Source organism: Panthera uncia, chromosome A2 (genome assembly GCF_023721935.1).
Source record: "Panthera uncia isolate 11264 chromosome A2, Puncia_PCG_1.0, whole genome shotgun sequence".
Taxonomy (NCBI): Eukaryota; Metazoa; Chordata; class Mammalia; order Carnivora; family Felidae; genus Panthera; species Panthera uncia.
The window spans coordinates 16,861,279-16,882,303 of NC_064816.1; the positions used below are offsets into that span (position 1 = coordinate 16,861,279).

General features: G+C 54.2%; 2 protein-coding genes across 6 annotated transcripts in view; both read right to left on the reverse strand.

The window, feature by feature from the left end:
* Window positions 1-5,244: 5,244 nt before the first annotated feature.
* On the reverse strand, window positions 5,245-16,977 carry NCKIPSD (NCK interacting protein with SH3 domain). 4 transcript variants are annotated; one of them, XM_049640374.1, is made up of 14 exons: window positions 16,638-16,977; window positions 15,655-15,730; window positions 12,415-12,524; window positions 11,962-12,166; window positions 11,684-11,774; window positions 10,988-11,478; window positions 9,534-9,704; window positions 9,297-9,383; window positions 9,070-9,208; window positions 8,909-8,989; window positions 8,630-8,758; window positions 8,456-8,548; window positions 8,150-8,322; window positions 5,245-5,903 (listed from the first exon to the last, which is right to left on the reverse strand). In XM_049640374.1, exons 3-14 carry the CDS (start codon window positions 12,459-12,461, stop codon window positions 5,700-5,702), a joined length of 1,911 nt encoding a protein of 636 aa, XP_049496331.1. In that variant the 5' UTR covers window positions 12,462-12,524; window positions 15,655-15,730; window positions 16,638-16,977; the 3' UTR covers window positions 5,245-5,699. The 4 variants fall into 4 exon arrangements, with proteins under 4 accessions (XP_049496331.1, XP_049496332.1, XP_049496330.1 ...); XM_049640375.1 differs by lacking the exons at window positions 15,655-15,730; window positions 16,638-16,977 and adding an exon at window positions 16,384-16,623; XM_049640373.1 differs by lacking the exon at window positions 16,638-16,977 and having other exon boundaries at window positions 15,655-15,840.
* A 90-nt stretch (window positions 16,978-17,067) lies between these two features.
* IP6K2 (inositol hexakisphosphate kinase 2) overlaps window positions 17,068-21,025 on the reverse strand; it is a 30,481-nt gene continuing 26,523 nt past the window's right edge. For both annotated transcript variants that reach the window (XM_049640377.1, XM_049640376.1), the window contains exons 5-6: window positions 18,298-18,473; window positions 17,068-17,842 (exon numbers count right to left, since the gene is read on the reverse strand). In XM_049640377.1, the coding sequence (XP_049496334.1) occupies window positions 17,342-17,842; window positions 18,298-18,473 (677 nt within the window). In that variant the 3' untranslated portion in view covers window positions 17,068-17,341. The remainder of the gene's footprint in view (window positions 17,843-18,297; window positions 18,474-21,025) is intronic.

Below are 21,025 nucleotides of genomic sequence, written 5' to 3' on the forward strand. Positions count from 1 at the left end.
CTGCCCCTCCCCCAGTTGTGCTCTCTCTCTGTCTCTCAAAAATAAATAAATGTAAAAAAATAAAAAATAAATTTAAAAAATGTGCAACACACACATGATATTGAAAGAAATAAATACATAAATGGATGAAAAACTATGTCCAAAAATTGGAAGATTCAATATTGTAAAGATGCCATTTCTTCCAAAATTGACATTGACATGTGGTTTCAATACAACTCCAATAAAACCCCAGTTGGTTTTGTCTGTGTGTATTCATGTGTGTGTGTAAACTAATAAACTAGGTTCTAAAATGAGGGCCAGGAATACCCAAGACTGTCTTTTTTTTTTTTTTTTTTTTTTTTACTTATTTATTTTGGTAGGGACAGAGACAGTGCAAGTGGGAGAGAGGGAGAGAGAGAGAATCCCAAGCAGGCTCTGAGCTGCCAGCACAGAGCCTGATGCGGGGCTTGAACCCGCAAAACCGTGAAATCATGATCTGAGCCGAAACCAAGTCAGTGACTGAGCCACCCAGGCACCCCATAGTCTTTTTTTTTTTTTAGGTTTTATTATTATTTTTTAAAATAATCTCTACACCCACATGGGGCTCGAACCCACAACCCAGAAATCAAGAGTTACAAGCTCTACTGACTAAATCAGCCAGGCACCCCACCCAAGACAGCCTTGAAAACCAAAGTAGGAGGACAGTTTTTCCTCTACTGGGTATAAGAAAGCTACAGGAAACCAAGACTATGGTGCCAGTACAGGAATACACTCCTGGAACATAATCCAGAGATGAGCCTAAAGATGTGGGAAGCCTTGAATTTTGATGAGGTGGCTTTTTTTTTTTTTTTTTTTTAGAGTGAGCAAGTAAGGGAGAGGGGAGAGAGAGAGAGAGAGAGAGAGAGAGAGAGAGAGAGAGTTTTAAGTAGCTTAGTATGGAGCTTGATGAGGGGCTCAATACCATGACCCTGAGATCATGACCTAAGCTGAAATCAAGAGTAGGATGCTCAGCCGACTGAGCCACCCAGGAGCCCCCAAGGGTGGCTTTTAAGAGTCAACATGAGGAGGGGTGCCTTGGGTGGCTCAGTCAGTTGGGCATCCAACTCTTGATTTCGGCTCAGATCATGATCTCATGGTTCGTGAGATCGATCACCATGTTGGGTTCCCTGCTGACAGCTCAGAGCCTGCTTGGGATTCTCTCTTTCTCTGCCCCTCGCCCCCACTCTCAAAACTAAATAAACTTTAAAAAAAAGAGAATCAACATGAGGAAATGACGGCCTTTAAAAAAATTTTTTATGTTTATTTTTTTTTATTTTTGAGAGAGAATGAGCATGAGTGGGGGAGGAGCAGAGAGAGGGAGACACAGAATCTGAAGCAGGCTCCAGGCTCTGAGCGGTCAGCACAGAGCCTGATGTGGGGCTCAAACTCACGGACCGTGAGATCATGCCCTGAGCTGAAGTCGATGCTTAACAGACTGAGCCACCCAGGTGCCCCTGGGCTTTTCAAAAAATGGTGCAGGGTCAGTTGGATATCTGTGTAGAAAAAAATTAAATGAGACCCCTACTTCATACTACATACATAATTCCAGATAGATTTGACATCTGAATATGAAAGAAAGAGAACACAGCTTTGAGAAGACAATACAGAATATCTTCATGACTGTAAGCAAATATTTATTAACAGGACACAAAATGCACTAAGCACAAAGAAAATCCTGAGAAACTGGATTACGTTATAACTAAGAATGTACTTTCATCAAAAGACTATGTTAAGGATGGGAGAAGATTTTGCAAAATAGATAACCCAAGGACTCAGATGCCACATACATACTACAAATCAACAAAAAAATAGATAACCCAGCAGATGAGCAGGCCAGAGATTTGAACACGCACTTCACAAGTGATCCAAAGAACCAGTAAACTAATGAAAAAGTGTTCAACCTCTTTAGCCATTAGGGAAATACAAATTTAAAAATACTACCATAGTGTACCAGAATGACTAAAAGCAAACAAAAAGAATGGCTGACAACACCCAATTTGGGGAAAGAGGTGGAGAAGTGGAAGTCGCGCTACTGGAGGAGCATACACTGGTACAGCTACTTTGCAAAAACTATTTGGAGCGTTGGCTTGTGACCCTGCGGTTCCGCTCATGAAAACATATTCCCCAGTATAATGCGTATGTGCAACAGGAAGACCTGTGTAACGATGTCCCTGAGAGCGCTATTCACAACTGCCAAAAACTGGAAACTGAAAGGTCATCAGCAGTGAATAAATGAGGGTATATCCCATACAACATTGGGGGTGAACATACTGGAACCGCATACTGTCACACAGAAGAATTTCAGAAACTTAATGGTGAATGAAGAAGCCACACAGAAGAGTTTATACTGTATGATTCCATCTACGTAAAGTTCAAAAATAGGCAAAGCTGATCTGTAATTGCCTCTAGGGAGAAGGTCTGGAGAGGAAGGAGGAATCAGTGATTAAGAGGGGGCACACAGGGACGCCTGAGCAGCTCAGTCGGTTAAAGTGTCCGGCTCTTGATTTCAGCTCAGGTCACGATCTCACAGTTTGCGGGATGGAGCCCCACATCGGGCTCTGCGCTGACAGCGTAGAGCCTTCTTGGGAGTCTCTCTCTGCCCCTCCCCTTCTTGTGCTCTGTCTCTCTCTTTCAAACAAACATGAAAAAATTTTTAAAAAGAGGGGGCACCAAAGTGGGCCTTAGGGACCGGTGATACTCTATTTCTTGACTTGGGTGGTGGTTATAGCAGCATTCTCTGTCAGCATTCATTCAGCTCTATTCTTTGTATAGTGTAATTTTCATGGCTATGTTATTCTTCCATAAAAACAGAGAAAAAATGGGGTACTTGGCTGGCTCAGTCAGAAGAACATGTGACTCTTGGTCTTGGTCATGAGTTCAAAAAGAGAGAACAAAAGGGGCACCTGGGTGGCTCAGTCGGTTAAGCGTCTGACTTCAGCTCAGCTCATGTTCTCACGGTTCGCGATTCGAGCCCCGCGCTGGGCTCTGTGCTGACAGCTCAGAGCCTGGAGCCTGCTTCGGATTCTGTGTCTCCCTCTCTGGCCCTCCCCCGCTCACACTCTGTCTCACTCTCTCAAAAATAAACATTAAAATATTTCTTTAAAAGAGAGAAAAAAAGAAAACATTGTTTTCAACTACTCAGAGCCTCTGTATCTTTGGGGGACTGAGCAGGCGTGTGATCTTTACCCACTCCCTCACTCTGGAGTTGCCTGATGTGTGTGTGGCAGCACCATTAGGTACCCGTTTCTACACTAGAGGTCAGCCCAACCCCCCAGCCCTCATTGCCTCTCAAAATTTCTTGAGTTTTTTCCCTCAGTCCCACCCAAACACCCACCCGAGTGGCTTAGTTGTCTCCCTCTGCCCTTTCTTTTGCTCACCATATCCCACATTTACCATCCTTCCAAGCAGCCAAAGGGGTGTTTTCTCTCAAAGAGTTTCCTCGCTGAGGAACTCTCTGGCTAATCATATTTCCCTCTGTGGTTCTAATTTTGTGTTGTGAGAGCACCATCGGGGTATCTGCTGAGTGGGTCCTGGAGGTCTGCACCCTCTCACAGCATCTGTCTGCTGCCAGAGGCCAGTATGTAACTTTGTCACCTGGGGCTCTTGCATCCCTTACAAACACGTGCCAGGGCCTCTTGGACAATCATACAGAAACCGGCAGGGCTTTCTGATCCTCATGCCATGGGGCCCTACTTTGCTCATCATAGGTGCCAGCACGGGGACAGATGGCACAGCACAGCCCTGCCCTTCCAGTGTCTGTGTGTGCGCAAAACAGGGAACAGAGCAAGGCATGGGGGCTGTCACAGGACCTGTGCTTTTCACTCAATTACACTATCTCAGGAGGAGAATCATGGTTCTCTCAGCACTCCAGTGAGGAAGAAGTCATGGCTGGAAGTCAGTGTCACTGACTCTGGATGTGAAGGGAAAGGCAGAATGGCTCTGGGATGAAGAGCGACCAGGCTGTGCCACACAGCTTTACTGGGGGGCATTTTGTCAGCCTCTCTTCAGGTCCAGCAGGGGAGCCTGTGCGTTTAACCCGAGTCAGCAGTTAAGGAAGGACATCTCATCAGCCATGAGTGCTTAGTTCCCTCATCAGTTCTCATCAGTGCTTAGTTCCCTGTCAAATATTCCTGCCTCAGCTTCCTGAGGACCTGTTTTCAGGGGACCCCACTCCTAGCCCTGACCTCTCTGTGCTTCTTGCTGGATTAGACAGTCCTGTTGAGAAAATAACAGAACAGCCTTCTGCCTTCAGCCCCCCAGTGAAAAAGGAAAAGTTATGACTGGAAGTCACAGTATCGGGAACTCTGGACACGTGAAAGGGTCTTATGAGGATCGTCCTGGGTCAAAAACCAAAGGGAACTGATGAAAACCACTTCTGACTGATGTCTGTCTGTGGGTTCCTGACTCTCCTCCCCCCATTTATGGCGAGAACCTTTGTTAACTTGAGAGCCCACAAGGAAAATGAAGTTTTTGCCAAACGGTCCCTAATTCTCCTCAAACAGTAGTGCCAACTAAACCCCACAGCTGTTAAGATACTCTCCTTGCCCTACAGTAATGGCCAAATCTCTGCTGAGGCTGCAAAATGAGGGGCTCTTGTTGGACCCACTGACAAATGAGAAAGGGAACAGAGCTGGACAGGCAGGGAGGGAGGCTGAGGCTGGGGTGGGGCCTGCTTCATTTGAGAGCAGCTATGAAGGAGAGGCTTTCAACAGGGGAGAGAGTCAGCATTCAAAGCAAAGAAAGATGTAAGTGAAGTCTGGGAGGGCAGTCGCCTACAAACGGACCATGGGGCACTCGGCTTGGCCCAGAAGCAGGAACTCAGGGAGAGAAGCTGGAACAGGGCTCAAGGAACTTTGATGGACAGACCTATCAGGGACCACCCCCTCCTTACACTGGAGAGATCAGGGCAAGCAAGTGACAAGGTCCTGAGGCCCCAGCGTCCCTGCCCATCCTCTCCCACAACAACCCAGGATCATACAGGGGAGCCTGTTTCTGGATGCCTGTGATTTATTTCCGAAGGTGAGCTGCAGCACACGGGAAAATACACATGGCTTTTCAGTCTACATTTTTACAGAGAAAATATTCTGTCATTGGCTTTCTGAGTGCCATCACCCTATTCTGTGAGGCTCCAGAATAGCTGGCCTGTCTCTAAGATTCTGCTTTAAAGCAGGAGCTTGGCCAAGACCCCTGGGGGTGGGAGCAAGGGAAAGCGACCCCCACGGGGAGCGGGGAGCACAGGAGAAGCACTCACTGCAAAGCTAAGGCAAAGAACAGCTGGCGGAAGGTGGCTCCCCTCACCCCAAAGACATGGCTTGCTGAGGCCCAGGACCCAGACAAGGCAGGACAGGGATGGCGGCTCTAGCCCAGCCCGGAGCAGCAGCGGGACTCTGAGTGTGTGTTTGTGCTGGGGGGGGGGGGAGGCGGCATGCTGAAGAGGCAGCCTACCGGGAGATGGAGGGGCTTTAGCTCACACAGGCCCTCTGCCCCAGCATAGCTCCCAGAGCGTGGTCCCCAATCCCACACTTGGCCCCTGGCACTGGCTCTACTTCAGGTGGGGGCCCTGCTCAGGTCCCTTCCACCACCACCTCCCCCACACCGTCTGTGCAAAACATGCTTAGGGCCAAGCCTCCGCGTCCCCTGCACCCTGACCGGGGCTGCAGGGAAGGGAGGGGAGGAAGGCGCTAGCTGGGGTCCTCGCCCAGCACCGGGAATTCCTTGCACATCTCTCGGACAATCATGCGGTCCATCTGGCCCTGGGGCGAGGCTTCCTCTTCAGTCAGGATGCGGCGCAGTGTGGCCTGCAGGTCGGGCAGCCGGTGGCGGTGCTGCAGGTAGGGTGTGGTGCGGATGACGGCGTGCATCAGGGAGAGGTACTCTACGCGAAGCTGTGGGAGGAGCAGGTGAGCTCAGGGACCCTGGGAGGCACTGCCACTGCCACCAGACAGGAACAGGCTGCCACGTGGACCCCAGGGCTGCGGACCGCCTCACGGCACCGAAGATCAGGGCTGCATCCCCAGCGCCCACAATGTGCCTGCCACATGAACTGGCCTTCAACAGTTGCTGAGTAAGTGAATGAATGGACCATTCCAGACACAGGCGTCCCAGAACGTGGCCAGCCCCCAGGAGTCCTGGCTCAGAGAGGCGGCAAGGGAAAACCGCCAGCTCCATCTTCCCAAAACTGAAGGCTTTCTCATGTTCTTTCTCTGACTAAAGCGCACAGCCGTCCATCTAAATGCACAGGCCAGTAACACAGCTGTCTTCCGTGACACTGCTCTCTCCCCTCTGTCGGCACACCTCGTACCCAACCCACTCCTAGGACCTGGCCACCATCCTACCTTCCACACGGGCCCAGAGTCCAGCTCTAACACGCCCTCTAGTCTGACACCCCAGCTGCTCCTTTTCCCCACAGACCCCCAATCCACTGACACGATCCCAGTGCTTTTCCTCTGTCTGCCCCCCTCACCATCCCTTATTTCCCTCTTTCCCTATGGTTAGAGGACTCAATCCCTTCTCTAGGCAGCACCACCCTGTAACCCCCCAGCCTGGTCAGACCACAGCACCTGCAAATCACTGCCCAGTGTCTAAGCCCTAGACAGCCACAGAGCCGTGTGCAGGCCTCAGCTTCCTTCCCTACCACAAGCCTCAGATGGACACGCAGCACTGCCTTGGCTCCTGCCACTTTTCTCCGGTATGTTCACACGCCCTTAAGGACCACGGCCCACCTCTTCTAGGCTTTCCAGACCCCAAAGTGCCTGGACAGCTGGCCTTGTGCTTCATGGAGAAAACAAGCAATCTTTCAGAAAGCCCTTGTCTTCCCCTCGCAGCACCGACATCTCACCTGTCTCTGCCAGAATAAGCTGCCTTGGCTCCCTTTAGGGTGAGGGGTGTCCCTCCACAGCCCTGGGCCCTCTGCCACTGCCTGATCTACTTGACTTCTGTGGTGGCCCACTCTCCCGTCAGCCATTTCTTGATGCTTGCTGGATTATTCCCTCTGGCCCAGACACCTGCACCAGCATCTCCTACCTCTAGAACACTTCCTGATGACTCCACATCTCCCTCAGGCGGACCCCCTCTTTTCTGCTCCCTTCACAGAAGAACTACAGGGGTTGTCTCCATTTACGGCTTCCAATTTCCCCCTCACTCCCCTCCAACTTCAAATTCTCTCTTAAACGTTCCATTCTTTTTCCCTCCACTCCATGGACGCTGCTTGTCAGTCACTTGGGGACTCTGTGGGGGCAATTCCAGTGGCCAATTAGCAGCCTCCGTCTTACTCAGGCTCTTAACTGTGGAGACGGCTCATTTCCCTCCTCCTCCGAACCTTGCTTTGGGCTCCTGCTCTCTCCAGGGTTTCCTCCTGGGCTCCTCCCTACTTGTCCTCACTGTGCCCTGGGCCGAGGCCCGAGCTGCCCTCTGACCCCTCCTCCTCACACTCTAGGTGGTGGCCCTGAAACAGGCTTCCCGTCACACTGGTGCACAGGCAACTCTCCAGTGTGTCTCTCCAGTGTCCCAACTCGGCTCCACTGCCCCTGAATGTGCTCTGTACCTGGCTGTCTAACAGGTATCTTCTCAAACCTGACACGTCAAAATGCAACTCCATTTCCACCCCCCCAAGAGTGTTTCCCCACCTCAGTAATCACACTTCATCCACTTGATTGCTCAACACAAGTCCAGTGGTAAGCCCTGGGACCCACTTCCCATACCCACAAATCTGACCTCTTCCCAGGAGGCCACGGCTGGGCTGCCCTGACAGCTGCGGCTGCTTCCTCACAGACCTCTGCCTCCCCCGGACTCATACAGTCCACACTCCGTTCGGGGTGTCCATCAGGTCACTTCTCCTCTTCTGAGATCAGAAGCTCCTGCTGCAGCCTCTGAGGCCTTGTGTAAATGCCACCTCCTCCCGTCTGACCCCGCTGCCCTCCCCACCCCAGCTCTGTCCAGAAAGTCTGGCCCAGATCAGCTCACCGGGGCTCCTCTGGGTCTGGGCACACCTGCCATGGCTTACTGAGTGGCCTCCACACTGGCCTGGCTCCAGCTGTGCCCCGTCCCCAGTCTCCGTCAGTGTCCTGTCTCCAGTCCATTTTATTTCGGTTTCTACACACCTCCCATCCCCACTGCAGCCACCTCTAGGTACCTTGTCTCCGGGCGACAGGTCCGCGATGTGGCGCACGGTGATGTCAATGAGTGCCATCATGTCTGTGTGGTAGAAGATGGCAGCCGTGGCGGGGCTGGCGAACACGTCCTGCAGGAACTTGAGGATGGAGTGTGGCGGCTGCGGCTCATGTTTGAAGATGCGCACGGGGTCATCTAGGAAGCAGGGGGAAGAGAAGAGGGGTCAGGGCTGTCACCGTGGGAGGGCCAGAGCCACTGCAGGGAGTTATTGGGGATCATGGAGTCCCAGGACAGCGAAGCAGCACCACACAGATTCCTGCACCCTCACCTCCTCTGTTCAGGAGCAAGAGAAGCTTCTCGGAGAAGATCTTGACGTTGGAGTGTTTGCTCAGGGCGGTCATGATGACGTTCTGGTCAGGGGCTGAGGAAGGACATGGGTGTCAGTAGATCAGCGCACAGGTACCCAGCCAGTCGGCCACCTCCCGCTGGGCCCCATTCCCACCTGGCAGGTGCAAGTTGAGAGCCAGAAGCAGGTTCATGCAGAGATCGGGCAGCTGTTCTGTGGTGTCCAGGGGCAGCCCATCCTCGACGATGCTCAGCAGGAACTGGGCAAAGGGTGTGCCCAGGTGCTCTGGGAGAGGGGTGCACGGAGTCAGCCCTCCCCGTCTGTGCACACCACCCAGCCCCCTGGGTCTCCGTCAGCTCTGGGGACACCCGATCCCTGTCAGGTACGTGCAGTGGGGCTCCCAGCGGTCAGCTGGTCGGTGACCTGCTCACTTACCATAGTGCGCATATGGCACTGCCTCCCCCATGGAGAAGACCATGGCCAGGATGAGGGCGGAGTAACAGAGTTTCTGGTGATCTGGGGGGCAAGGCAGGCGGTGAGAGCCCCTACAGATGGTGGGAACCCCCCACACGGCAGGAAGCTCCCCCTCGCCTCACCCTGCGTGTCTGTCTGCATGTCCCGTGCCAGCTCCACAGGCAGCACAGACGACACGAGTGTGGAGATGATGGCTGCATCCAGGCTGCACATGGCGCCAAAGCACTTGAGGAGCAGCAGCCGCAGGGAGACCCGGTGCTCCTGGCAGGAGACCCTGTGCACTCAGTGCCTGGAACCCCCACCTCTACCCGGGTGCCTCCACGCCCCCGCCCCTCTGTCTTGCACACACCATTTGGTAGTAGGCCACCAAGGCCAGGACAGACTCGAACTCATTTCTCTTGCACATTTTCTTGCAAACTTCGGGGTCTGCATCCGTCTGTGGAGAGGAGGAAGCATGACACAATCAGTCAGTTGTGAGCCATGTGGCCACACATAAGCGAGCTGCGTACACGCAGGGGAGGCTCCTGAGCACTGGAGGGGACAGTGCAGGGTCGGGGGGAGACACCCGTGGGCCCCCACCCCGCACCAGAATATGCAGCAGCTCCTCCAGGTAGCAGCGGATGACCCCTTCATCCTCGTACAGGGCCCAGCTGCGCTGCTGGGCATCGTCCTTGCGCCGAGCCAGGTCTGCAAAGATCACCTCCAGCCGCTGCTGGTCATGGCAGACTTGCCCTGAGGGCAGGGCAGTGCTCAGGTCCTGGGGGGGAGAGAGGAATGGCTCAGCACATTCCTTGTCCCTCACCTTCTCCAGGAAGCCCCCAAGGTTTAGAAGTCAACCCAGACCCTGAGAATGTCACAGGCGTGAGTTCCAGGCCGACAACAGGAAAGGGTTCCCAGCCTCATCTCTCAGGGCTGCTCCTAGTCAGTGTCCTCCCAGAACCTGTGAGGGGACCAGCCCCTGGTTCTCTTCCTTCCTCCCCTCTGCCCCACCTCGAGCTCCCACTAAGGACCCTGCTCCTGTGGCCCACACCTCAACATCAAAGCTCCCAAGGGCACCAGCCCAGTTCTACACCCCCTCTGCAAGCAAGTCCACTGCCCCCAGTCTTGATAACCTGCTGGGCCCAGATTCTGCCTGAGACACATCTGTGGGTGCCTTGCAACAACCTGCCGCTCATCCCAGCCCTGTAGAAACATCTTCCTCGAGGAAGGCCACCGACTGTATCACTGCCTGAGCGTGACTGAGATGCTACCCTCCGAATCCACATGAAGTGGCACCAGGCCTTGTCATCTCCCCACCTCCCCCGTCTCCCCCAAATGCTTCCAGCCTGGCAGCACCCACCGTACTCAACACAGACAAGTCCACTGACCTGCTGCTCCCTCCACCCCACACCAGAGCTGCTAGGTCATGGGGCCCTAAGGAGGGACCTTGGGCCCATCTAGTCCCCATATGGAGATGGCTCGTCGCCCTCCAATCCTGCTTCCTGACCAGTGCCCCAACCCTGGCAAAAGATCCCACCCACCCTACAATGCCCACGCACCTGACTCACACCTGAGTCAGTACTGAGGCCTCTGTCACAGCTCTCAAAGCACCCACTCCTTTCCACTGCCAAGGCCAGCGAGGTACTGCCTTCTCTCATGCTCTATGTCCACTCCTGCCCTGCAGCCAGAGATGACTCTTGCCCACCTGCATCTGGTCTCATCTATCACCTGCCCCGGGTCTCACCTCTCCCACACCACCTGTTCCCTCACTCCCTGTGTTACAGCCATGCTGGCCTTGTTCCACCTCCTCCTGCGAGCCAAGCTCGGTCCTGCCTCATGGCCTTGGTCCAGGCTGAGCCTCTGCCTGGAATGCTCTTCCTCCCTTTCTCCTCCAAGGATCAGCTCAAATGTCCCCAGCACCCAGCACAATGAAGGCCAGGCTAGAGCTCAATAAACACCTGTCGAGTCAAGGCTGGACACAAGCATGAGAGTGGGAATGGGGCAGGGGAGGCAGGGCGGCCCGAGGATGGGGAGGCCCCTGGCCCTGCCGCCCACCCTCACCTTGCCCTCTACCAGCGAGAGGAGGACCTGCTCCATGATAGGCGAGCTGGCCGGCACAGAGGCCTGGATGTGACCCACCACGACGCCAATGGCCACACGGCATAGCTCGTGGCTCAGGCCGGTGTTTCTCCGCACGAGCTCCATCAGCTCTGCCCCGATGGTCTTGGGCACAGCAGTCTCGGCCACCACCTTCTCCTCTGTGGTCCCCAGGTTCAGCGCACCCAGGGCCTCCAGCTCATCAGGGGCTGAGGTTGTATCAACTGCCACCTCCTCTGTAGGGGGCTCAGGGGCTGGCACCTTGGAGGGAGGGGGCTGAGCTTGGGACACAGTGGTGTGAGTGCCTCGGCGGGGCACAGGTGGGGGCGTGGGTGAGCAGCTGGGGCCCAGCTCAGACGAGCTAGAGCCGGTACAGAGCGTGTCAAGGGAGGTGCTGCTGACTGAGGAGCCACTGGACACAGAACTGCCCCCGGAGGGCGTGGTGTTGCGGCCGCCTGTGGGCAGAGAGTGGATGCTGTGCTGGGACAGCCCCCTGGGTCCCCTACCCCTCCAGGCCCTGAGCCCCACCCTCCCGACACAGGGCCTGGTTTCTCTGCTAGACCCACCCCTCCAAGCCCAGAGCCCCCAACTTCCTGACACAGGCAAAGCAATCATTCCACCACAGGGTGCTTCCCCAATTGCCCCAATCCCGCCTCTCACCACTGCCTGAGGCCATCAGGGCCTCCCGGTCTCGGCGCTTCACAGGTGGAGGTGGCGTGGCAGGTGCTGCTCGGCGAGGCTGTGGTGGGATCTGAGAGGACAGAAGCGGGATCTGGGAGGACACGCTGCCATCTGGTATACCGGCCTGGCTTAAGCCCTGAGCTCTTGGCACGGGCGGGCTACGGCTCTGCATCACTGACCCGACTGGACCCTTGGAACCTCTGGACCAAGCCTAAGCTCCACCCACCTCCCTCCGCCAGGATGTCCTCCCCACATACCTGGTAGAGGCCTCCGTCCGCCCCGAGATACTCGGAACTAGGGAGGCTGTGCTGCCGCTCAAACCCAGCTCGACACGTCCCATTGGGCTGCCTGGCAGCAGCAGCGTCCAGATGGTGGTCACTGGTGGATGGGGTCATAGCTGCAGGGCTGGAGGCTGAGGGGCCTCTGCGGGACAGAGTCTCTTTCCGGTGGTGGATCAGCTTCCTGATGGAGGGACAGGGAGCTTACTGGGCGAGTTACCTTAAACTCCCAAAGTCCTTACATGCTCCCCATGGGTCCTGGGCCCCCCAAAGCTTGGGCTCCTGCCACCTCCCTCATGCCCCACCCTACTCTGCATTACCCCAGCTCTGCCTTACACACAACCCCAGTATCCACTGAAGGAACCCCACCCAACTGTGCTCATTAGGATAATGGGGTGGAGGCGGTGCCCTCTTCCCCTCACCCACACTCACTGAAGGACTCCACGCTGCTCCAGGCTGTACTTGCCACCATCCCGCATGGCTGCATTGTGCACAGCCTCAATGGCCCGGTCAATGGCTTGGAGGACATCTTGCTCCAGGCCCTGGGGGGGAGGGCAAGGATGGGCAGTTAGACCTGGGGGCCAAGTGAGGGTACTGAGCCCAGACCCAGCCCGGGATGCAACCGGGGCAGACAGAGGACCATTATAGCTAAAGGCTGGAATGGTAGACATGAACACAGAAGTTGAAGTTGAACCAGAATATCAAATAAGGTTCTCAAACGGTGTTACTCAGGGAGCTGGGGTATGGGGTGGCCTCATGCCGCTGCTTTACATCCTGGGGCCCCACTCAGGCCCCACAGTGAGGCTCTCAGCTGGCTCTGAAAATCACGGGTCCAGGGCAAAAACAGCCCAGGGCCCCCCAGCTTGAGGCCAGCAGTACACACCTAGTCTCTCCCCAGGTTTGGCTCAGAGCCCAGGCTGAAATGCCAAGCAGGGAGCCTCTAGTGTCTGGAACCCTTAACAAATCACTCTGGATCTTGTTGATCCTTCGCAAAACCAAGGTCACACTCCAGAATAGCCCTGTCCTCATAGAGCCTTCTGCAGGCCCTGGGATGGGCCTGAGGGACCAGCTGGGGATGGGCCAAAGGGATCTCCTCTCTCCACCCCTGCTTCTAGCCCTCATCCCCCTCAGCTGTTCCAAAGAATCTTCCAGACCTGCCCTGGGAAGCGGCAGTTCTGTTTGTGGCAAAGGACGGACATGGGAGAGGGGCCTGGCCCCTGTCCCAGATTCCGTGCTGCAGACCCAGCAACTCAGGGGTCCAATCTACCCAGCCTGCCTGGCATGGTGTGAAGAGTAAGGGGTGGCAGCTGTGGGACCAGCCACTTTCACCCCTTCCCTGTCCACGATGGTCCATCAGGCTGCATGGAAGTCTCAGAACTGAGGTGACGTCACTCCAGAGAGGGTCTAAGGAGCTTCCCTGAGGGGGACAGACAGACGGATGCAGAGGTCAGCAAAGCCCTCCAGGTACCATGGGGTGTGCCAGAATGCAGAGAGACAGCAGACAGAAAGGGGAACAGAAAAAGAAATACATACACATAGAAAATAAGGAAGAGATAGAAAGAGAGAGAGGGAGGGAGGGAGAGCGAGACAGGCAGAGGGAGACAACGCAGAAAGAAATTGAAAGCTGGAGACAGAGAAAGGGAGAGTCATAATGACAGACAGCGTTAGGGAGACTGAGGCAGAGGGAGGTATGCAGAAAGAAACTATGAGAGAAACCGTGGCCTCTCTGCCGTCCCCAAACACCAAGCCTCACTGGCCCTGGAGAGGAGCCTCACAGGCTCTTCGGAAAGAGGCCTCCAACAAGCCCCCAGCCCCAGAGAGGCTGGGTCTGACACATTCACGATAGAGCTGGCAGCCTCTGTGTCCAGGGCCCCACTCATACCCCAGGCACTCCTAGATGGAAACAAGCTGAGGGTCCAGGGCCCATCCCCTCTGGCAAGACCAGATGACATCTCCAAATTTATCCTGTTATTTCTGTCCTGAACCAGGCTGGGACAGGATGTTTCCAAAAGGATAAGGACTAGGATGGGGCGGGGGTGTCTGGCACAGGCCAGGCCTGGAGGCTCCAGGCCCTCCTTTCCCCTGAGGTCAGAATAGACCAGCTAGAGACACTGCACCCCAGCCCCCACAGCAGGACTATTCTTGGGGAAACAGGAACTGGAGACGCAGCCTCCACTGGAAGGAAATAGGGTCATAGTCAGACCAGGGGAAGCCATGAAGAGATCTCACTTCCTTACAATGGGAGCAGCCCCCACCCCAGGCTGGGGACACAGAGGGATGGAGCTTTTCACTTTCAGAGAAAATTAGTCTGTTAAGTCAGGGCCTGAACGTGGCTTGTAATGGAGGGGTGGGGGTGGGGAGAGTAGTGCTAGGGAGTGTCAGCAAGGGCTGAGATCTTTGGTTCCAAGAGGGTTGGGGTCAGTCTGAAGAAGAGCTTAGGGGTGGCTGAGTACAGGAGGGTGAAAGACACTCAGGTCCCACCCTTAGTGGGTCATCTAGGAGATACGAGTATCATCTAGGCTCCAGGGCCTCAGTGGGGAAGTGAGGATGGAGGGCAGTGGGGAAACAGGTGGTGTCCAGGGTGGCCTGGGGTCTTAGTGGTGGAGGCAGTGGCTCCAGTTGGGGGTCTGAGGGTAGGATCCAGGGGATCCAGTGAAAGGGCCAATTACGAATCTGGGATCTCAGGGATCTGAGGAACTGGTCAGAATTCAGTGGTACTGGATTCTCAGAACTGAGTCTTGAATTCTACTTAGATGGGGGTTCAGATAATGAGTCTCAATGGGTCTGGGATCCAAGGAGTCTCAGTCCCAGAGTTAGGCTTGCAGGTCCGGAGTCCTCAGAGTTGGCTGTCAAGGGCTTGGCCTTTTCTGGGAGTGCGGGCTCCTGGGGTCCCAGTTCTCGTGGGTCTGGGGTCTCAGGGTCAGGTGCTCAAACTCCCTATCTGAGGGAAGTTTTGGCGGGCCTGGGGCTCCGGGGTCGGTCCCGAGAGCCTGCGATGGGGCCCAGTCTAAGGACCGGTGAGGCCGGGCTGGGGAGGGGCACACTCACCTGCAGGCGGCGCAGGTAGGCGGGCGGCACGTAGCCCGTCTCGCCACTGCGCGCCCGCGCCGCCAGCCACCAGTGCGCGCTACTGCGCTCCAGCACCAGGAAGGTCTCGCCCGCGGCGAACGCCAGCGCGTTGGGCTCCGCCGAGCGGAACGCGTAGAGCGCGCGATACATGGGGCCGGGCCGGGCCGCGCCGGGGCAGTGGAGGTGGCGGGGGCTGCGGAACCAGGACGGCAGGCCCGGAGAACCGCGATCGCCCCGCCCCGCCCCGTGACACACGACGCGTGCGCGCGCCCGCCCGCCCGCCAGCCGCAGCCCCGCCTCCGGAGGGGGGCAGCCCCCGCGCGGATCGCGGCGCCCCCTGGCGGCTCCAAGCGGCGCGACCCGGTGCTGCTCGAGTCCGTCTCCAGTCGGCCTCCAGTCCGGTCCCGGTACCTCCGATTCCGAGACCACACACCCCTACCCCCGGCCACTGGCTCCGCACCCTCCCGGGCGCCCCACCCCAGAGTCTCCGTCCTGGCCCTCCACTCAAACCGGGTGTGCGGCCGTCCTTCCTCCTTTGGCAGAGCCTGTGTCCTACGCTCTAGTCGCATGCGTCCCTGCCATCCCGGGGGAGTGGGTCCTGACCTACTAACAGTAGGGACGGCGACTCCGCGAGCGTAGTCCCATTGTTGGATCTCGCTGATTCGACACTTGGAGGCGCCTGTGGGGGGTCCGTCTCCTTGGTGTCCCAGGCCTCATGACCCCTCTCTGAGGAGTCCCTACTCCAGCCACACCGAAACCAGGTCGGCCATTCCCCAGTCCCAATTTCTCACGTCCTGGATGCCCCCCCCCCCCCCCACTCCCACTCCTTTCAATAGCTTCTCTCTACCCCTCTAATGTGGGTCTTTCCATAGGGTTTCCTCTGCCTGGGACCTAATTCCCTCCCTCACAGCATAAGGTCATTACTCTCCCAGTCGCTGTCATATTGCTCTATTGTCTTTATAGGACTTACAACTCCAAACCATCTTATGTCTGATGCGCCCTTCTGAGCAGATAGAAGAGCTGGTAAGGGTGGGGAGGGGGGTGCTAGGTAGCCTTAAGAGCTGGTTTGACCCTGCACACCTCCAATTAGCCTGGACTGGTCCTTGATGTCCTGAGGGAGGGAGGGACCCAGGGGAGAGGCCCTAAGGGTCCTGGGGGCCTCCCATTCCTGTCCAGCCACATTTCCCACCAGAAGCCTGGGCCCAGGGTGTAGCGGGTATGGGCACAGCGAGGCCAGTACATGCAGTTGGCATTGGGGGACATAGTACACAGAGGCACAGTGGGCCTCAGAAAGGAGTGTGGGGCTGATAGAACTGGACATCAAGACCCTACCTTCTTGGCACTGGGTCTGCCCTTCTCCCTGGTGTCTGGTTCTGCAGTTCAAGACCTCCTGCCACACCTCCCAGTAACCCTCCTAGCACAGAAGTAGCTCTCTTCGGGGCCGCCCTGGCTACAGCTGCTTAGGAGAGGAGATTGGCATAGTTGTGGGTTGCAGTGGTGACAAGAGGTTTGGTTAAGAGGACCCCCCTGTCTGGAACACCCTTTCTCACTGACCCCCACCCCCTCATCCTGCTGGGACCTTTTACCATGGAGTCCACCATCGCCAAAAGACCAGAGCCTGGCAGCTACCTGAGGCCTTGGTTTGGCTCCAGGACATCTGACATCACAATGACCAGCCAATTAGCTGCTGCCAGTGGTCCAGGAGATGGATCCAAGGTCTGGCACACCTGCTGCCCAACTTTGGCTTAAGTTGCATGGAAGACAGGAAAAGACCTGTATCAAGGGTCACGTAGTTCTTAGGGGATGCTGGGACACTAGGCCAGCACAGACCCAAAAGGAACCTAAGGTTATATGTGTGGAGGTCCTCTTTGGGTGACCTCAGGGTCCGTGAGGTGGGGGCAGTGGCAAGGAGAATATTCCTGGGCTAGGGTAGAGGACACAGCATGTGTCAGGATTCTGAGGGCTGGGATGGGGTCTGGCTGTCTGCCCCTAGTTAAGAACGACAGCAGCACTGTGTACAATTAACAAAAAGATTTGTATTAGAACATTTACACTCAGGGAAGAAAGAGGTATCTGCATCATCAAATGTGGAATGTTGAAGAAATAGTTAAAATAAATAAAAGACTCCGAACGCGATTGGGGCTGGCTCAGGCTGGGACTCACAGAGGCCTCTGCACATCAGCTCCAGGCTGCAGGGGCCAACGCCTGGCCATACTGGCCTCCTCCCCGACGCAGCACAGCTGTGCCTGGGACACAGAGAGTCTCTCAGGTGCTGGTGCAGCCAGCAAACTCACTCCCCACTTTCCTCGCTTATCTCTGTGACAATGTCTATGAGGCTCTGGAGCCCGAAGATATAGCCAGCATCCTGGCCCTCATGTACCACGCTGTCCTCGCCATACAGCCTGCAGGTGGTGTGTGCAAAGTCGATCATGCGCACGTCCACTGAGCTGGTGCCGATGGGCTTGAAGGCATAGGCACCTGCAGACTCGTCAGCTGACTCCTCAGACAGGTCCTCCAAGTCCTCAGCATCTGAGTCCAGGGCCACCTCAGGCCATTCTTTGCCATCATAGATGACCAATAGGGAGCTTGAGTAGAAGCGGTAGGACTCCTGTCGCTCCAAAATGGCTTTGAGCTCAGCCAGCTTCTTAAGCACAGGGCCCAGGAGTTCACGGCGCAAATACCGACCATTGTGGAAAAATTGGAAAAGTGCCTCCTTGAAGCCCTGCACTGACAGCTTTCGTCCGTGGTACTTGTTCATGAACATAAGCTGCCCACTCCCTGCCTGGTACACCTGTGGGAAGAGACCAGCAGGTTAGGTGCTGACAGCTGTCTCAGAGCCTGGACCCTGGGGAACAGCAGCAATAGGACACCCCTGGATCAGATCCTTTAACCTGTTAAGTACACCAGTCATACAAGGCAATACCCTTTCTGATCTACCACCACTCAGGACGCAGCCCTCTGACCTGGTTCTGTCCTCAGACCCCTGCTTAGCATATCAGTTGGTGGAGAGGGCCTAACCATCTTGCCTTCATTCCCACTCCTGTCCAGAGACTCTGGACTCAGTCAACCAGCTCAGCCCCAGACAGTTCACCAGGCATGCATGCTTTTTTTTTTCTAACCAGAAAGCAACAGACTCACTCAGCCATGCTGAAATCTTGAGAAAACAGCAGGACTATGCCCACGGTGGAGAGTAGAAGCTACTGGATGCCCTAGCCAGCCTGTGGTATGCACCAGCACTCCCCTCACCTGCATGCCACACACACGGACACCGATGACCGCAGATGTGCTCTGCTGGCACTTGCGGATCTGGTTGGCTGCCTTCTCCTCTGAAGCATCATCACCATGCTGGCGGGTACCCATCTTGAGGTCCAGGACACAAGGCACCTCATAGCGGGAAGTCAGATTTTCCAGTAAGATGAATTCTGAGTGGTTAAGGACAATCCTCCCTCTAAAGAAAAGGTGCTGCTGCATGGGGGCTTTGCCACTCCAGGGCACAATGCCTGCACACAGTGCCTCAGAAAAGCCCAGGTCCACAGAAGGCCCCATCAGTCCTGCTATCCCCCATGTAGGGAGCCCAAGGCTGACTAGAGGGCTAAAATCGAAGAACTGAATTCTTGTCAGGGAACAGGCATGAGGACCGCCTGCATCCGCACTCAACATAGGCCTGGGCGACACACATATGGCACTGCCACAACTCAACAAGGTATGGGAACAGGGTTTCACACTGTCCTAAGTTTCAAACAGAACATCAAATAAATAAATCCCGTAACCTTCTATGTGAAGTGGAAATATCTGCATAAACTCATGGAAAATTTTCTCTTTAAAATAAATGCGGGGGCGCCTGGGTGGCTCAGTCAGTTGAGCATCTGACTTGGGTTCAGGTCACGATTGCACAGCTTGTGAGTTCGAGCCCTGCATCAGGCTCTGTGCTGACAGCTCAGAGCCTGGAGCCTGCTTCGGATTCTGTGTCTCCCTCTCTCTCTGCCCCTAACCCACTTGCGTTCTGTCTCTCTCTCTCTCAAGGGTGAATAAACATTAAAAAAAACTTTTTTTAAATAAAATAAAAGTGTATTTCCCAGCTGTGTGGCACTGAAAAGGTCTAGAAACAATGACCAGATAGTTGTGTGAGCACCCTTAGTGTCCAGACCAGTTTTCCTAGGGCAGGGATTGGTGAACTATGGCTACTTGTACAGCCTATGAACTAGAAATCGTTCTTAAAATTTTAAGTTGTCAAAAAATATACATAATACTTCATGACACATGGAAAATTAAATGATATGCAAATCTTGGTGATCATAAACAGTTTCATTGGGGTATAGTCATGCTCATTCATTTACATGATTATCTATGACTACTTTCAAGCTACAGTGGCAGAGGTGTGGCAGAGGGTACAGCCTGTGAAGCCAGAAACATTTACTACCTGGCCCTCTACTGAGCAGGTTTGTAACTCCTGCCTCAGAGGAATGACTGAACTTACATCTAGAGTAGGAAATATACATGACCCTGGGCCATCTTTTCATACCAGAAAGTAAGAGAGTCGTCACAGACTACTATGATTGTGTCAGAAGGACTTGAGAGCCTGTTTTAAAGTACTAAAAAAAAATTTTTTTTAAATGTTTATTTATTTTTGAGAGACAGAGAGAGACAGAGCATGAGTAGGGGAGGGGCAGAGAGAGAGGGAGACACAGAATCCAAAGCAGGCTCCAGGCTCTGAGCTGTCAGCACAGAGCCTGACGCGGGGGTTGAACTCTCCAGCCATGAGATCATGACCTGAGCCGAAGTTGGACGCTTAACCAACTGAGCCACCCAGGCGCTTCTCAAGAGCCTATTTTAAAAGGCAAAACAAAACATGGAAGAATCTGTGCATCAGTAAAGATAAAACTGCAACGGACTAAAACCACATCAAATATGTCTAAATTCATAGGTTCATAATAAGGCCGAAAAACCCACTGGCATTTTGAATGGATGTTAAAAAACCCACCCATTATTCCAAATAGTCAGTAAATAATGTACCTTTCCTATATAAACTATACCTCAGTATAAGCATATAATTGATGAGAATAAGTTTATCTTTACAGATTCCAGCTAAGAAGGAATGACAAAATTAGAAAAGTGCCTAATGAAAAAATGGATCTAAGGCAATGGCAACACAGGCAAGACAGACAAATACTGCACTTCCTGATGGCCACTACCATTTCCAAGGGATCCTAGCTCCTACCTACCCCAAAACTGAACCTAAATCTGACCAAGCCTCTAGATCAAATTATCAAAACCTAATGGAAACAAAGAGAAAAGAGTAACATGTAAAAGACCACAGGGATGTAATCAGTAAAATTCAGATGGTGGGAAAGTTTAGAAGACCTAGTTTCTTTGACAAGAAATTTCCAAGATGAAAAAATAAAAAGGGTATTTAAAAAGACTTAAACATTTCAACCAAAAATGTGTGGACTTCACTTGGCTCTCCATTCAAACCAACCGTCAGTAAAAACATATTTATGAGACAATTAGGAAAATGTGGACACAAACTAGATACTTGACAATAAGGCACTACTGTCCAGTTTTAAGGAGCTCACATCTTAAAAATACCCTTGTCTTGGGGCGCCTGGGTGGCTCAGTCAGTTAAGCGTCCAACTCCTGATCTCGGCTCAGGTCATCATCTCATAGTTCTTGAGTTTGAGCTCACATCGGACTCTGAGCTGACAGTGTAGAGCCTGCTTGGGATCCTCTGTCTCCCTCTCTCTGCCCCTTCCCCACTCGTTCTCGTTTTCTAACTTAATTAAAAGAAAACTCCTATCTCTTAAAGATGGATGATGAGATGTGTATGGATGCAATGACACAGGAGACACTTCAGAAAGAGCTCGGTTGGGGGCACCTGGGTGGCTAGTCAGTTGAGTATTTGACTCTTAGTTTCAGCTCAGGTCATGATCTCATGGTTCATGGGTTCAAAACCCACATTGGGCTCCATGCTTACAGC

Excerpts from the sequence above, each read along its gene's own strand:
- NCKIPSD (XM_049640372.1), bottom strand. The coding sequence starts at position 15,201 with ATGTATCGCGCGCTCTACGCGTTCCGCTCGGCGGAGCCCAACGCGCTG. Across the intron at positions 12,525-15,030 it reads CCTACCTGCGCCGCCTGCAG|GGCCTGGAGCAAGATGTCCT; the intron begins GTGAGTGTGCCC and ends CCTCCCCCCCAG. Across the intron at positions 12,167-12,414 it reads GAGCAGCGTGGAGTCCTTCA|GAAGCTGATCCACCACCGGA; the intron begins GTGAGTGTGGGT and ends TCCCTCCATCAG.